We start from the raw sequence: 18668 nt of genomic DNA on the forward strand, positions 1-18668 counted from the left end.
ATCATCCTTGCCCCTTTTATTAATATAGTTATGCAATATTAAGTATTTGTCTAAATTCGATTTTGGGGCAGTTTACCTTCTTTTTTGTCGAGAGACCTTTTCCTTACGCCGCCATTCCCTTGATGACCCAGAAGTCCTCCTCTTTCCTCCTTTTCAACTTCTTGTCTTTCTTTTTCTTGCCTTCTGTTTTCTTTTTTCTGGGATCTTCTTTCTCGATCTTTGGGAAAGTACGTTTAGTTCACTGGAGTATTCCCTTGTTAATCCTTCTATTGCTCCCTTAAAGATCTGATCTCTCCCTGTGGTTTTCTCATCCACAACATGATCTGATGAATCCTCTGTTTTCATATCTCCATTATCTACTTTTACAAGCAGCTTATTGTCTTCCACTTGAAATTCATGCAGTAACCTTAATGCATGCAGAGTATATTATAGTTCTTTATACTCACAAAAGGTGAATGATTGCAACTTTCCTGAAGCTTGTTGAACTTTCTTACAGCTTAAAACCAAGTCACATTTTGCCTGATTAATATATCACAAGCTTTCTCAGATATGTTAACTTCAAAAACTGTTGTAATCGGACCACTGTTTTTGTCACTTTCCCGATTCCAATATGGTCCAATATGCTTTCTCGCCAGAGGCACAGAGGTTGGCACCGATACCTGTTTAGCCTCTGTTGGGCAATGGTTCATGGTGTACAGCATGGAGACAGTTGTAGCATCATCCAGTACCTTAATTTGCTTTCAGTCTCTATTGCAGGGAATGTGGCACGCATCTCTAATCATGTTGTAGTTGTCTCAGCCATTCACATCCCCACAATGCTGGTCCTCCTGTTTTACCACATACAAGGTGCTCAGTGTGGCTTGCTGGTTGTTGTATTTCACTTTTATGAATGTCATTCCCACAGGAGTTACCTTTTCTCCAGTTGGCTATGTACAGGCTTCAGTTCAATATCTTTGTAATGCTGTTCAAACTTATTTTGTGGAATAACTGAAACAGCTAAGCCAATGTTCAATTCTATTTTAATTAATTTTCTGTTCACTTCTGGTATAAGCCATATTGTTTGTGTACTTTTAATTTTCCACACTTATTTATTAAGGCCGCACAGTCCTGTGTCACCTTCATTGTTATCAGATTATCACAGTGTGCAGATTAGTGTTCTTTTTGAAACTGCAACTTGACTTTGTATCTTTTCCTCATCCCTGTGCAGTCCATTTATTTTTGTCTGCCTGACATGCTCCATGTATGTGTCCAACTTCGTTGCATTTTCTGTAGGTTTGGTCCTTAAACCTGCATTGGTCTCATGTATGTGAGCCACTGCCACAACGGTAACACAATTTGTTCAGCCAGACCAGTTTCTGTTAAGACGTTACAATTTTGTTCATGCTCAATTTCATTCTTGACTGCAACTCAATTGCTTCTCTGTCTGCAGTTTCCATTGATACAGTGATTTCAGCTGCTCTTTTAAATGTAAGTTGTGCTTCAGTTGTAAGGTTCCACAAACTAAATGATCTCTCAGTTCATCATTAAGACTATTATCGAACTGACAATGCTCAATTTCTTCAATTCAACCACATACCCTGAAATGGACTCCCCTTCCTTTTGATTCTGCTTATGAAACCTAAAGCGTTCTGTAAGCAAGAATGGCTTTGGTTTTAAATGTTCCTGTAGTACTCTGCCTCTGACAATATCAGCAAAGCTCATTTCTGCTGGTTGGTTTGGAGCAGTCAAACTTTGAAGCAAACTGTATGCCTTCAAATACAGTACACTCATCAAAATTGGTACCGATTTCCAATTGGCTCTTTCATTTGCTTCAGAATACTGCTCAATTTGCTCAATATATAAAATCTATTATCTGTTGTGTAATCTAACATGTCAGTCTTTCCAAAGTAGGCAGTCAATTCTGCTTTTTTTAAAATTATTACTATTGCCCATTACTCACTCTTTCTGAACCAATGGATTCTTTAGCTTACTGCCTTTTTTAAAAAAACACTTGATTGTCTCTGCACATATGGCTGTTACTTGCCGGTCCTTGGTGCGTTTCAACAAGTTGGTAATCGTCTTGGGTTCATTTTAAAATACATCGTCACCACTGGCATGGTTTTTAACTTCAAAACATTAAACTAATTGAAAGGAAGACATGAGAGCCCAAAATATGAGACTAACTTCAGGTTTTACTTGAAGCAAGGAGCTCACATATCAAAGTTCAAAGTACATTTATTATCAATGTATGTATACATTATACAACCTTGAGATTATTCTGCTTACAAGTAGCCACAAAACAAGAAACCCAAAAAGAAAAAAAACGAATTGTACAAACAAGAAAAACAATCAAACAGCATTCAGAAAGAAATGGAGTCCGTAGATACGAAGACCGGAGCAGTGAGCAGAACTGGCCAACCCTCACCTCCGGTCCCGACACCCTGCCTTTTCAATCCATTCAGTCTGGCGTTTAAATCATCCAAACATCAAGCCATTCCATGCTTAAAGACCCGAGCCCTGTCGCATCAATATAGTCTGGGGCTGGACCCCACCGCCACATTGGGGCCCGTGTCCGACCTTTCCAAATCGGCCTGGTGCAAAACTCCTCCACTCTGATTTTTCTCCACTTTGCATGTCCAGACTCCATCTCGAACATGCCTTGACCCCTCTCTTCTTTCCAACTGTGATAAAACTGCTGAACGGATCCTGACCCGGATCTGGGCCGTACCCTCCAAATATCCGGACCTGCTTCTTGGTTTTTTTTGCACTACCTTACTTTCCCTTTTCTATTTTCTATTTATGATTTATAATTTAAATTTTTAATATTTACTATCGATTTGTGCTCCAGGGAGCGGGAAGTGCAGAATCAAATATCGCTGTGATGATCATACGTTCTAGTATCAATTGTTTGGCGACAATAAAGTAAAGTATTTCTTGCTTTGGGAACCATCGGTAAGCTGTCGCTCATCCTCAGTAGCACCGTCTTAAACATGGTGAAGTATGGCGTATGCAATTCACGTATATTTACATATAAGCAGTTATGAATTATTGAAATGAACAAGAATGCTAAATCAAACAATATATTTACAAGACTACTTAAATATTCAATATACAGCAAAGAGGATGGCTGAATGGGATTACAGGTTTGGCACAGAGAATAAATGACATTGTAATTTTGGAGGTTTCCACTAAAAATGAATGGTCTTGCTCATTTCCTTTTAAAGGCAGTGATGCAACAACGAATGGGATATTTCCCAGTTTTCCACTCTCCCTTCCCAATTTGTTTGCTAGAATAGCAGTCCACAAACACTGTTTCTTCTCTATACCTTTTTCAGGTTGCACTTCTTCTTGTATGAATTCCATGCACAAGGCACGGTTGAAACTTCTCATGTCTCATGTAATGTAAAATAGTTACAAAAATCTGCAGATGCTGCAAGTGCCCAGATTGGACAGCACCTGTTTTTTTTAAAAAGAGCAATAGTGTTAGCGTTTCAAATTGATGACTCTAATAAATTATTTGATAGCAGAAGCAGAATCAGGTTTAATATCACTGCCATATGTCATGAAATTTGGTGTTTTTCAACTGCAGTACTTTGCAATATATAATAAAAAATATAAATTACAATGAAATGTATATAAAAATTAAATTATGTAAATAGTGCAAAAAGAGAGGAAAAAATATTGAGGTAGTGTTCACTGCTTCATTGACCATTCAGATGTGTGATGGCGGAGGGGAAGAAGCTGTTCCTGATATGATGAGTGTGTGTCTTCAGGCACTTGTATCTCCTCCTTGGTGGTAGTGAAGAGAAGAGGGCATCGCCTGGGTGGTGGAGGTCCTTAATGATGCATGCCGCCTTTTTGATGCATCTCCTTTTGAAGGTGTTCTTTCTTGTTGGGGTGGCTTGTGTCCACTGAGTTTACATAAGAGAGGAATTTTTTTCATTTTCTATTTTCTTACAAAAAGTTGTTTGTAAGGCTATGTGCAAGCCTCAGCTAATTCCTTGCACCACAAATGGTGAATTTACCCTGAAGTTTTCCAGTTCAGTCAGGTAACTAGTCTCTTATCTGATAGCCATGCATTAATTTCTGCCGGAGCTTAATCTTGTAGACCTTATTTTCATACATTGAATTATTGACACTGAGTTACAATAAGTATTTGAACATTTGTTTTCCAAATATATTATAACTTAATGGTTCACATCCTTTTAACTGGAGTCTCAATTCCAGTGCTCCCTTTAAACTTCATAGATTCATTGCAAACTATATTATTCCACAGTGTAACATTTATTTTAAAGGTGAATTAAAAGTGTCATGGAATACTGATACAGCAACAGTTTGGCAAATCTGTTCTTAAAAGGATTGTGGAACTTGCCACAAATTAGTGAAGTAGGTTTATTCAACAAATTTCTGTTGAAGTTTTTCTAATAAGTTACAAAATTGACTTTTCATTTTACGAATTGGTGAATTAATTGTACTGAATTTTAATAAATTACTCACCTTTAGGGCCGAAGGAGAAATACTACGCCTGCCAAAAAAGAAATCAAAGAAACAAGTAAAGAAGAAATGTTGAATGAGGAAAACAATAAAGAAAATAAAGACTCTAAAGAAGACTTGAAAAAACAAGAGAAAGAAATGGATGCAGCACAGCAGAAAAGTACATCAGTGTCCAAAAATAGAGGAGAGAAGAATAAGAAAGATGAACCTGAGAAGAAATCTGAGGAAGGAGAGGAATATAATGAAGGCAGAGAAGAAGACCATGGGAATAGACAAAACAAGTATGTGTTGCATTAAATCTTGTTCTTTTGCATGTTAAATGTAAATGTGTTTATGGTGAAGTATACTTTGTTCAAAAGAATATTTTAAAAGTGCTTTGTTCAGAGGTAGTATTCAAGAAAATATGAGCTACTTGTGTATTTGTAAAACATAATCTTGTTGCTTGAATTTTCTTGGACAAGAATTTTTTTTTAACTTAAAGGCTGTTGTGAATGATCTTAAAACTAAAAACTTTGGGTTTTTTTTGTTGCCTTTCACAAGGTAAGGATGCCCATAAACATTTCCCTCGCCTTGACTTTCTCCTTCTGTGCAGGGATATGTGGTAAACAATTTGCACACAGCACAATCTCATAAAGCAAGGTAACTGACTCGTAAATCTGTCATGGCATTGGTCAAGAAATATTACGATAGGATGCAAACAAATTCGTGGCAATCCATCAGCCTGAGATCTTTCACATTCTCTGAGTAAACCTGCGTTCTTTGATGCTGGGGCAATTGTTCTGCAGAACAGTAGCACATATAATAATTTTATGATTGTGGAGATCTACAAATACATTTGGCAAATGTGCAATGTCACATTTTTGTTCATAATTTTCTCCCTTTTTCATTAAATAGAGAAGCAGATGAAAGTAAAAAAGATGGCGATGATGAGGAGGAAGATGGGGACGAGGAGGAAGATGACAATGAAGGAGAGGAGGAAGAGGAGGAAGAAGAAGAAGAAGAGGAAGATGAAGAGGAAGATAATGAATTTGAACGATTCCCTTCTGGAACAAAAGTTAAAGTAAAATATGGGCGTGGGAAAAATCAGAAAATCTATGAAGCCAATATTAGAAATTCTGAAGTTGACGATGGGGAGGTGGTCTATTTGGTGCATTACTATGGTTGGAATACAAGGTAATAGAGCTGGTTAAAAAGTTATTACAATTAATTTAATTTATTTCTATATTGTTACAGTAAGGACTAAGTGGAAATTTTCTTAAAACACAACATTGGTCTCTGTTTTAAAACTTACTTGGTTAACCTATAAATATCTCTGCTGCAGTATGAACTAGTACAAGTATGGCCAGAAATGGAATTACCAGAACATTACTTTGAAGGTTATGTCTGTGCTTTTTCCCCCTCTTATGAAAACTAAGGTCTCTAATGACAGAAAGTGAAAGAAAAAATAAACAACTTAATATCCTAGGAAAGTTATGAATAAATGTCAGAAAGCTTCCAGATTTTTTTTAAATGTATAAAATTAAATGGAAAGCCTTAAAATGAACCGACATTATTTGCCATATAAGATGCAGTAAAAAGAAACACCCAGTGTGACATTTCTGTGGGCAAAATCACCTTATTAATGAGAGAGGTCAGAGGAGAATGGCCAGAGTGGTTTAAGCTGACAGAAGATACCTAATAAGATGGTTACTGAATGTTTATTACATTACAAGTGTCACCCCAAACAAATTAATAGAATTGGGGCAAACACACGGCTTGGACTGAACATTGATATTGGATAGAAAGCAAATTGTGGAATTAAGAGATCTTTCTGGTCTTGACTTGTGAAGGTCTGCGGGGTCTGGTTTTTTGGTTCCATCTATTCACAATCAATATTAATTATTTTGCTAAGGTGACCAAATGTCATATTTTCAAGTTTCCTGATGATGCTAGACTAGGTGAGATTACAAGTCCAGAGGAGTATGTGAAGAAACTACAGGCCATATGAACAAGCAGAGTGTGTGGCCAAGAATATGGCAGATAGAATATCACGTGGAAAAATGTGAAGTGATCGTCTTTGGAATTGGAATTCAATCCTGATAAGAATCATGTTTATTATCTCTGTGAAATTTGTTGTATTGTGGCAGTAGTATTGTGCAAGACACAGAAGTTACTATAAGTTACCTGAACGAAGTGCAAAAGAGGAATAACAAGGTAGTGTTCATGGATTCATAGACCATTCAGAATCAGAAATCTGATGGCAGGGAGGAAGAAACTGTTCCTAAAAAGTTGAATGTGGGTTTTCATGCTCCTTTACCTCTTCCCCGATTGTAGGGGAATGTCCTGGATAGTTGGGTCCTTTAGTGATGAATATTGCCTTCTTGAGGCACTGCCCCTTGAAGATGTTCTTGATGGTGGTGAGGATTGTGCCCGTGCTGGAAATAGCTGAGTCTAAAACCTTCTGCAAACTCTTTTGATCTTGCACAATGGTATCTCTATACCAGCCAGTGATCCAACCAGTCAGAATGCTTTCCTCTGTAGAAATTTGCAAGAGTCTTTGATCTATCACATCTCTTCAAATTCATAAGGAATTAGTGTACCTGCCATGCCTTTTTCATGATTGCATCAATGTGGTGAAAGAATAAGTCAACATGATAGATCATCACAATAGAATATCAACACCCAGGATAGATCCGCTGACATGTTGATGCCCATAAACTTGCAGCTGACCTTTCCCAACTTGTGTTCTTCCAACTTCTCTTTCCTGAACTCTGTGAACAGTCCCTCGGTTTTGCTATTGTTCCATGTGAGTTATTGTTGTGATACTTTTGAACAAGCTGATCTATCTCACTTCTGTATGCCTCCTTATCATCATTTGTGATTCTGCTAACACCAGTGGTATCATTGATGAATTTATAGACAGTGTTTGAGCTGTGCCTAGCCACACAGTTATGAGTGCAGACAGAGTATAGCAGTGGGCTGGCTAAGCATGCATTCTTGATTGCACCTGTATTGATTGTCAATAAGGAGATGTTACTATTGATCCACGTTTGCTGTGTTCTCTCAATGAGGAGGTCGATGATCCGGTTGCTCAGGGGCTCAGGTTTTAAAACTTTTAAATTAGCACTGAGGAGATGATGATGTTGAATGCAGAACTGTAATCAGTACAGCACCTTGATGATGAATATACGCCATTATCTAGGTGCTCCAAAGCTGAGTAGAGAGCCAGTGAGACTGCATCCACTGTGGACTTGTTGTAGCAGAGCCAAGCTGCAGTGGGTTCAGGTTCTTGCTCAGGCTGGAATAAATTCTGGCCATTACCCAACCCCTCAATGCATGTCATCACAATAGATGTGATTGCTACTGGTCTGTAGTTGTTCATGCAGTTCGCCATGCACTTCTTGCACACCGGCATGATTGATGTCCTTTGAAGCAGGTGAGAACCTCCTGATTGCAGCAGTGAGAGATTGAACATGTCCTTTAACACACCCAGCCAGTTGATTGGCACAGGGTTTCAGCACCCAGCCAAGTATACCATCAGGATCTGATCCCTTGGTAATGGTTCACCCTTTTGAAGGATGTTCTGACCTCAGTCTCTGAGACCGAGATTACAGGATTGCCAGAAACAGTGGGAGTTTACACAGATGTAGCATTATTCTCCCTTTCTAAGTGTGCATGAGAGGTTTTAAGCTATTAGGAAGTGAGGTGTCACTGTCATTTATGCTGTTAGGTTTGTCTTTATAGGAAGTAAAGGCATGCACCCCTGCCCCAGCTGTTAATGCATCTTTTTGTGTCTAATTTCACATGGAATTACCTTTTTGTTCTCATGATGACCTTCAGTAGGTTGTTCCTGGACTCCCTTCGAGGTTCTGCATCGCTTGTGAACACCAGAGATCTAGCCCTTGACAGAATGCGAATATCCTGGTTCATCCAGGGCTTCTAGTTTGGAAAGATTCACTATGTTCTCAAAGGCACATACTTATCCATGCAGTTCTTGATGAAGTGACAGATCTGAAGATAAATTCCTGAATTGTTCCAATCCACTGATTCAAAGCAGTCTTGTAAATGCTTAGAAACACAAAGAATTCTGCTGATACTGGGAAACTGGAGGAAATCAGGTCAGGCAGCATCTATGGAGGAAAATACTGTCAAAATTATTATTTTGCCATGTTATTGGCAAGTTTGGCACCATTATGACTTTTTGTTTGATCATAATTCTTTTCACATGCTATGTCATTGCTTTTGAGTAATGAAAATGCACACAATGCATCAGCAAATGCATTTTGACAGTAATTTAGTTTTATATTCCATTTGGATCATTTTGACCTCTTCTGTGTTCCTTGACATGGCTGTTAGCCAAGTTCTTTAAGGTGTATTACCAAGTATGAAACTGGGATGTTGAAATAGGTTTTCTGCTTCTTATTCTTGCAGTGGTTATTGTTTGCCAGTAGATTATTAGCACTGAAGTCTCAGTTCACAATCTTAACTTCAAAAATTCAATACTTGAAACCTTGAGTCTGAGTATATTTTAATTTAAGTAGCTAATACAAATGATCCAGCAATATTGCGTTCAACCTGAGCACAGCTTTCAGTTGAACAACTGCCACTTCAGTTGCAGATTATATCTTAAACCCTGAAATGCACTGACAGTTGCTGGAGAAAGATCTCAGCCGAGTGTGTTTAATTAATGCTCTAATGGATGTGAATATTCATTTTTTAGAAGTGGCCTTAGATCAACAGCTACTAAGTTTCATCAGCTTTTACCTACAGCAGACATCTCACCCTGCAAAAACTCATTTCAGGGAGGTAGCAACCCCCCCGCCCGGCACGTAAATGTCGGCGCAGATCAGAGATAACGCTTGTTTATTTCGGCTTTTTTCTTAAAGATGTGCTGGGTGCATTCTGGCCACCGCTGTATTCTTCGTGGCCCAGAGGTTGGGGACCACTGAATTATAAGTCAATAGCATCATAACATTTTAAGTAACATTTGGATATTAAACACACAGCGCATATTTTCCTCGTATGAACATATAAAATCATTGCAACACACCAATATCGCTGAATCAGTGGGAGCCCTGGGCTTGTTTTCCTGCGACAACACAGTCCGATCGAGGGGTGATGGGAGACAGCGATACTTGAAGGGGGTTCCTTATGTCCAGTCTATTCTGCAATTTAGTTTTCGTTGCATTCATTGCAGAAAACTCCACTTCGCAGCGATATGATGGTGGAAATGGAAGCAAAGTTTTCAGTGCTTTCGTGGCTATCTCAGGATATTCAGCCTTGACTTTGATCCAGAATGCCGGCAGAGCTGTTATGTCAAATGTACTTTTCAGCCCATCGTCATTTGCAAGCTCAAGGAGTTGATCTTTTTCCCTCGCTGACATGCATGATTCACCGGGGACATTCAAAAATGGGTCACGGACCCATTCCTTTGCGCATCTTGGGTCACTGATGACCTCGCGTGCACTAAAATTCAACAGTGCGTGACAGGGAATGAGGAAAGGTGTAGCTGACTCATAACATTTCATATCACCAAATCATATTGTTTCCTCGTGGCCCAGTGGTTGGGGACCACCCTTAGCACGAAGAGAGACCAATCAGGATGCTCGCTCTCCCTCTCCCTCTCAAAAAGAATCTATTTCCGGGATATTATATATAATTTCCGGGCGTCAGGGAGCCACTATCAATATGCGCGAGACTCCCAGAACTTCCAGGAGAGGTGGGATGTCTGCTACAGTCAGAGCACAATCTGTAAACTATCATATTTTCTATTTTCTTAAATTTCAGTTTTATTTGTCTTGCCTCTTTAGAATCTGTGAAAAAAGGTCAATCACATTTGTGTAATCTTTTGTTGAATACATATTGGAGTGATCCTGTAGATATTGGAATGATCCACACAAAATGCTGGAGGAAATCAGCAGGCCAGGCAGCATCTATGGAAAAGAGTATAGTTGATGTTTCAGGCCAAGACCCTTCATCAGGCTGACTGCACTCTTCCATAGATGCTGCCTGGCCTGCTGAGTTCCATCAGCATTTTGTGTGTGTTGCTTGGATTTCCAGCATCTGCAGAATTTATCTTGTTTGATATTGGAGTGATCATTTTCAGTGTAATTGTCCATTGAGATTAAATGGAAGTTGTAGGTTGCAAATGTGTGGATCGGGACCTCAAATTCTGATGCTGGAAATCTGTTGTTTGCAATAAATTGAATCTGACCAAGATTTGAATATTCTCAAATCCTCCATCACATATTCTAACAGCTTGGTTTTTTAAAGTGTGACTGTCCATATCTGAAATACATGAAAGCTTAAACAGCATAATGGAGTTTTTAAATGGGTTTTCCAGATCTTTCTCACTTAGAAAGTTACGTTCTGGCTAGCTTACAGAAAACTTTATTTTGCCTGAGCTGAGGCTTTTGACTTCTAACATTGTCAATTTCTGAGCTGATATTCCTTTCCAATCATTTATGCCTTGCACTGCTTACATCTCTTTATTGCATCTTCATGTCAAATGTACAAACATCTGAACTGTTCTGTTTTTCTTCCTGCACAGACTAAAATTTGTATTTGTCATGCTTAGTAAGAATTGCAATGCATATGATTTGTAGTGCATCAGCATCTTGAAAGGTGGATATTGTGAATTGGTGAGCAAACAAAAAAAAACAGGGATTCAAAACAAAAAGAGAAGTTGCACTCAAATTTATTACAAAAGCATTTAAGTGAAGTCAAATGTATTCAGATAACAAAATTTTTTCACATATAAAGTGGATCAAAAAAAAACAAAAACCACTGACCAGAAAATATAGTTTTGATGTCTCTTATTTCTGTTTACCTTGGAATCCCATGACAGATTATAATTTCAATGCTTCTGTTCTATTTCTCTTGTGATTCTAAGTGCCTTTTTTTTTGCTCGTATTGAGAACTTGCTTGTTCGTTATTTGTCCCTGTTGGTGTAAAACCATATTTTATGTTTGGTTTTAGACTATTATAGTTTCTTCCTTGGAATTTATTTACATTAAATGTGAAAATATAGTTTAAATGGTTGGACAGGTGTAATTAATTCCAGCTATTATATTAGTCTTAATAATTGTATTAACCTTAATTGTATGGTTCTGAAAGTTTAATGTACCTTTTTACATTCAGGTATGATGAATGGGTAAAGGGTGATCGAATTATCTGGCCTTCAGAAAGAGGTGCTCCAAAGGGGAAGCACAGAAGAAAATTGAAGGTAAATCCTATTCTAATGAAACCATGTTGCCTAATTCTGTGCTGCATTATGAAGAAAATTTATATGTGTTGACAAAAGGAAGTAAATTAATGTAGCTACATGTTCAACGGGTGTTGTTGATTGCTATACAAAATAATACATTTTCACTGTGTCGAATTATTTTGGCCTTTCTTCTGTGAGAATTTAGGAAATCAATCCTTCTGGCCCATTCTGTGTTTCAGTTAGATGATGAGCTGAAAGGAGCTTGCACTCCATTTATCTCAGCTATTATATAATTATAAAATATAGTTTTACAAGTTCATTGTAAAATAGATATTAAATGTGACCTATTCTAAAGTGTTGAAAGTAGTACTTTCAGCAGTTGGAGCAAGAGACTGGGTTTTTCCCATTGTGATTTGGCTTGTGTTCAGCTGACCATTTTTTAAGGTCGAATTCCCTTCCTTATCCGTCTCTGCCTTCCTTTAGATACTGATTAAAATTAATTTCCATCACCAAGATTTTCCTTAGCTGTTTTAATTTTTTTTGTAGCTCATTATTTAAGTTGACAACTCTTTTGTGACAAATCTTCAAATGTCTTATTACACAGAAAAATTCATTTGCTTATTTGCAGAGTAAACAGGATCGTGAAAAGGATGAGAAAAAGGATGATGATAAGCAAAGTAAATCAAAACGTGGTCGTCCTAGTTTGAAATCCATACCAACTGCCAATTCTCAGCGGAGTTTATCCAGGACCCCAGGCACCGAGGGGAAAAGTGGCACCAGAAGTGGGCGGAGTAATGCATCTGAATCTTCACCTCTTCTTAATGGAGTGGAAGGTATAAATTATTGAGTGGCACAGTCTACCCTCTGAAATTTTCAGCTGTCTTGTGTTCATCTTATGTATCATTGCTGAATATCTAATTGGAAATTGCAGTGTAAGTAAGCTGATGGAGGTAGCAGTAATTGTATTATATACTTTAAATTGCATTTTTCCACCTCTTTCCCCCACCTCGTAAACTTGTTCAATGTCATAAACAATTGGGTAAAACTCCACAGATGCAAATAATCATTATTTGCTTCATTGTTGGTCTTCTTGACAAACTGCTATCAATTAATAATGTTCAACCTTGAAATTTTCTTAAATGGGTTTTGTATGATGCTTTTCAACTGACAAAGACAAATGTGCTTAGCTTTGTTGTGTTTGAAAGCATTCAAAATAGAGTAATTATATTTTTCTAATTGTTTTGATGTCTGCTTTCTCCAGGTCTTCCTCGAAGACGCACCAGGCGTAGTTCTGGAATATATGATTCAGACAAAGCATCAAATGGTACACATAATTGTTTATTAATTTAAAATCTTTTGTGATTTGTATTTTAAATCAACAGTCAACTCATTTCCTACTTTTTTTATTTGCTGGTACTCATTTTACAAACTTGCCTCATTTATTCACTGTACTGGTAATTGTGGCTGTGCTGCCATTTGGTGAAATTATGGGTGATCTGTATCTTAACACCATCCATTTCCCTTGGGTCCATTCCATAGTGTACGAAAATCCAGCAGAAACCATGTATCATAGTCCAGCAGAAATATGTTGACCTCTGATCTAAGCTACCATTCAATGCCTTTTTTTTTTGGGTGTGTGCGAGTCTGTGCATCTGCGTGTGCGTGCGTGCTTCCGTGATGTCTTTTTCATGGGTTTTTACAAGGCGCGGAACGAGAGAGAGACTGGCGCGCCACTCCTCACATAGACACTTTCGCAGTATTTTCCCTTTATTTTACGAGGTTGAGTTGTGATCCCGACACTCAACCCGGCACGGATGGAAAGCGTACTCGGGAGCAGACCCGACTGGTTTTGAGCCCGGGAATCTCCGCCCCTGGGTCCGGCGCCGATGTCGTTGCGCCACCAGCCGGCCCTCAGTGCCTATTTTTAATGAAGAGAGCACATGTGAAGGGAAGTAATGTTGTACTTATGAATAATCTGACTCTAATTTTTAAGGCTGTGTCTCTATGTTCTGAAATCCTGAGGTTTGCTGACACATTATGTGCTCAGAGGCAGCCCTTATTTTAATACATTTGCTAATGTCCACAGTATTAACAGTTTGAAAATCACATGTGGCCTGAACATTGAGACTGAGGATTGGCAGAATTAGTTCCTTTGTAATAACAGTGTATTGTCCCTTGAGTGCATTATCCATAAAAGTGAGCAGTTAATTAGCTTATTGGAATTTTACGTTCTCATCATGAAATTGTTAGCTTACTTGCACTACAGCTTCTCATTAGAGACATGCATCTAGAACCAGTGTAGTAATTTACATGCCTGATGTATAATGAAAGGTTATGTCTTTTGAAAGCAATCAGAGGACTGCTTGTAAGGCAAGAGGTGAATTTTGTGAATTTATCAGACTGAAATATTTATCCGTATTTAAGTTTGCTGATGACACCACTGCCGTTGGCCAAATCAGCATATAGGAGGGAGATGGAAAATTTGGCTGAATAGTGCCACAGAAACAACCTCTCACTCAATGTCAGCAAGACCAAGGAGCTGATTATTGACTTCAGAAGGAGGAAACCAGAGGCCCGTGAGCCAGTCCTCATCGTGGGATCAGAGATGGAGAGGGTCAGCAACTTTAAATTCCTCAGTGTTATCATTTCAGGGATCTGTCTTGGGTCCAGCAAGTAAGTGCCACTATGAAGAAGACACCTCTACTTCCTTAAGAAAAGAAGTTTGCGAAGCTTTAACGTGAAATCTAAAACTTTAACAAGCTTTTATAGATGTGTGGTGGAGAGTATATTGTCTGGTTGCATCATGGCCTGGTATGGAAACACCAATACCCTTGAATAGTAAGTACTACAAAAAGTAGTGGATACGGTCCAGTTTGTCATGGGTAAAGCCCTCCCCGCCAATGAGCACATCTACATGGAGCACTGTCACAGGAAAGCAGCGTCCATCATCAAAGACCTCCACCATCCAGGTTTTCTCTTCCCTTCTGGAAGGAGATATAGGAACCTCATGACCCACACCACCAAGCTGAGAAATAGTTGTTACCCCTCACCCGTCAGGCTGTTGAACCAGAAGGTATAAGTTCACTCATTTTCTCTTGCCCTATTACTGGATTGCTCCCATTACCTGTGGACTCATTTCAAGGTTCTGCATCTCATGTTCTGAATATTTATTATTTATTTTCTTCTGTATTTGCACAGTTTGTTGCCTTTTGCATGTTGGTTGTTTGTCCATCCTGTTGGGTGTGGTCTTCCATTAATTCTGTTGCGTTTCTTGGATTTACTGTGTGTGCCCGCAAGCAGATGAATCTTGGGGTTGTGTATGGTGACATATATGTACTTTGATAATAAATTTACTTTGAACTTTGGACATGACTAGAATGGCTGAAGTGGTTTCGTATTACATACCCCATTAATTGACATAAGTTTGAAAAACTCAGTAAAATATAACTTGTTCATTTCAAAGCAAACAACAATAAGGCTTCAGGTGGGGCTGATCTGTGGAAAGAGAAAAATAGAAGTTTTGTTGGCACAGACCAAGTGATAGTTTTGATCTTTTCCTTAGCCAATGGTATAGCAATATGTGGAGCACCTTACACAAAGCTGCATGTTTGGCAGTTAGCTTAATGTTGTTCATACGAACATTCTCATTATGTCAATTTCACTTGTATTATTATCAATTAATATAGCTCTTGTGCCAGTGGTTGTCACCCAGTGAAACCAGGGCTTCAGATAGTCTCTTACGTTCTCCCGATTGTTAGTGTGGAATGCCTTCTTCAAAGCAAACAGTATAGCAAGATTTTAAATTAAGGGTCAAACATTTGTCATCTTGGTAAATAAAAAGAGTTCTCCACACTATTGATGGGCTGGGGTTGGGTGTGGGACTGATGGTTTTGTTTTATTATTGTCATGTGTACTAAGATACAGTGAAAAGCTTGTCCTGGGTACTATTATGTACAGATCAAATCATTACACAGTGCGTAGAGCTAGAATAAGGTAAAACAATGCTGAAAAAAGTGTCAAAGTGCAGTGCAGATAAATGATAAAGTGCAAGATCATAACAAGGTAGATTGTGAGGTCAAGAGTCCATCTTACGTACAAGAGGTCCATTCAAAAGTCTGTTACCAGTGGGATAGAAGCTGGTAGTATGTGCTTTCAGGCTTTTGTATCTTCTGCCCAATGGAAGGAGAGAATGAGAAGAGAGAATGTTTGGGGTGGATGGGGTCTTTGATTATGCTGGCTGCTCTTCTGAGTCAGTGGAAAGTATAGATAGAGACCACTGAGGGGAGGATGGTTGCCATGATGTGCTGAATTGTGTCCATAGCTTCCTGTATTTCTTGAGGATATGTCAGTTGCATTATCAAGTGGTTATGCATCTGGACAGAATCCTTTCTATGGAGCATTGATAAAAATAAGTCAAGATCAATGGGAACATGCAAATTCTTTAGTGTCTTGAAGAAGTAGAGAAGCTGGTGAGCTTTCTTGGCTGTGACATCAACGTGGCTGAACCAGGACAGCCATTAGTAATGTTCGCGGCTAGAACGATGTCACTCTCAACCTCAACACTGTTGAAGTAGACAGAATCACGTGTACCACATCATTAAGCTCCTTATCTTCTTCCTGTCCTCTATGATTCATCGTAACTTGAGATGTAGCCAACTACAGTGGTATCATCTGCAAATTTGCAGATGGAGTTCGAGCAGAATCTGGCCACACAGGCATTAGTGTGCAGGGAGTAGAGAAGGGGTTTGACTGTTGTTTATTGTCAATGGTAAAAAGGAACAAAAGTCTATTTCTGGTAGCTTTTCAGATTTTATCATGAACTAGTTGTGACCACCATGCTCTATGACTTGCTTTTAAATGCCTTTTTGGTTTTGTGCACAAACTCAATTTAAAAAAATGTTCTATCATGTGACCGCACGTTTCCTAGATTGGATTTTTAAGATGTATTTAGATGCATATGATCATCCATTTTAGTTTTTCATTCTCAATATAACATTGGAAATCATTGTGTTTTATTATAGGGTCTACCAACTCCTCAGATGAAAGTGAATTGGAAGCTGCAGCAAGTAAGTCTGTGAAAGAAGAAGGTGTTTCCATAAAAGATGAAGAAGAGAAATCAGAGGGGAAGAGACTCAAAGATAGTTGTTTGCAAGAAGCTAAAGAATTACCATGTGACGATGATGTGAAAGCAGTGCCTGTGAAGCAGGAGACAGAAAATACACAACCTACAAGCAATGATGAGATAGTGGTGTTTCAAATTGAAGATGTACGTAAAGACTTGATAGAGAGGTCTCCAAAAGGCAAGGGAAGAAGAACTAGAACTCGAGATAATTATTCAGAAAATAACAAGCCTATTCTTGCTAATCACACAGAAGCAACTACTGAGAGTGAACTAAATACGGAAAAATTGGTAGTCTTAGAGGACAACCAGCTAGCAACCCCTAGTGCACCTGAAGAAGAAATTCCAATTACAGATACTGCATTGTCAAATGAAGTTGTAGATGATGAGAAGAAACCAGGGAAAAGAAAATCTCCAGAACAGTTAACACCTGATAAAAGGCTTCGGAGGGATAGTGAAGATGAAATGCAAACTGCGAAAGAGGAAGATACTGAGAAAAAAGAGCTTTTTGGCAGTGAATGTAAAGAATATAAAATGATTGAAAGGTTAGAACTTGAAAATGGTGATGTTTCTCCATCAGACATTGTTACAGGCATGTGCATAAAACAAGAATTGGAAGCTCCCTGTTTAGAAATTGAAGAGGATATTTCATTGAAAACTGATGAAGATACAATGCCACCGATTGGGCCTGAAGCTTTAGTTTGCCATGAGGTAGATTTGGATGACTTGGATGAGAAAGAAAAAAGCAGTAGTGAAGATATAGGTGCAGGAAATTCGAGATCCAATTCTCCTGAATTAGTTATTGCAGTTGTGTCTACATCAATGCAGCAGGTTTTGCCAATTGCATCACCCGCACCTGTTCATCAGGATGAAGTTCGTAGCGTCAAAAGTGAAAGTGATATTACTATTGAAGTGGACAGTGTTGCTGGTGAATCACAGGAAGGATTATGTGAGAGTGAGTCTGTCAACGGGTTTGATGCCAGTACGAGCTCAAGTAGCAGTGTCACAGTACAAGAAGCTGAGAACAAGGATAAAGGTAGGGAATTATAAGTATGCTGCATTATTAATTGAAGATTAAACTGAAAGAAATTATATTTTGGGTTGTCTGTCTTGTCTTTTGAAGGTACATTTTATTCTGAAATTTCATTAATTGGTATGATTTTTTGAATGAGCAAATGACTTGCACAGAAGCCTATGCCTTAAAATCTTGAGGATCTTCTTTGCAGAATATTCTGAATTTTCACTTCTTCCCAAGAATGAGTTTGATTTTAATGATGTTCAATATGCTTTTGTCTTTCTTCATGCTTATTAATTTATTTTCATTGAAATCTTACAAATTTATTGTTATTTTGCACATCTCTAAGTATTTTTCTTCCTCCTTTGAATATGTTTAATTAATCTGGGGTATCTAGTATATACACTAGCTTTAAGGATTTGTCATGCAGTGAGAGATTTTGAAGCAAAATTATTAATCCCTGCAGGATCAGAAGGCAACTGGAAGCAATAATGAATTATATAAAGGAGGGAAAAAACCTTTGGGAGTTTTTAGAGCCATTAGGTTTTAGAAAACAACTAAATAGGAATGACATGTTAAGCAGAGCCAAGAAGCACAGATGATGTTTTTACATGGTTAGGGTTTCAACAAAATAGTAATGATTTGATTTCTATCAGATGTATTAGGAACTATTGAAGATGAAGTTGAATTTAGGTTCAAATGCCAACCAAGGTTTGGTCGTAAAGTTCACTGCTTTTACAAAGTTAATGATGGGATTATTTTCTTTTTAAAGAAAAACTTTTGTTGGCTGAAAAGATCATGAGAAGTGCAGCTAATCTCTATGGGGTTGCATTCCAGAAATTACAGTGAGTCTCAAAAACTGCAAGTACCAAAAT

General features: G+C 38.2%; 1 protein-coding gene across 2 annotated transcripts in view; it reads left to right on the forward strand.

Moving 5' to 3' along the window:
* Positions 1 to 18668, forward strand: part of arid4a (AT-rich interactive domain 4A) — a 119644-nt gene that overhangs the window by 91213 nt on the left and 9763 nt on the right. For both annotated transcript variants that reach the window (XM_063049562.1, XM_063049572.1), the window contains exons 16-21: positions 4483 to 4754; positions 5368 to 5646; positions 11593 to 11677; positions 12288 to 12492; positions 12921 to 12983; positions 16681 to 17814. In XM_063049562.1, coding sequence (XP_062905632.1) covers positions 4483 to 4754; positions 5368 to 5646; positions 11593 to 11677; positions 12288 to 12492; positions 12921 to 12983; positions 16681 to 17814 — 2038 coding nt within the window. The remainder of the gene's footprint in view (positions 1 to 4482; positions 4755 to 5367; positions 5647 to 11592; positions 11678 to 12287; positions 12493 to 12920; positions 12984 to 16680; positions 17815 to 18668) is intronic.

This window comes from Mobula hypostoma, chromosome 1 (assembly GCF_963921235.1).
Source record: "Mobula hypostoma chromosome 1, sMobHyp1.1, whole genome shotgun sequence".
In the NCBI taxonomy this organism is placed as follows: Eukaryota; Metazoa; Chordata; class Chondrichthyes; order Myliobatiformes; family Myliobatidae; genus Mobula; species Mobula hypostoma.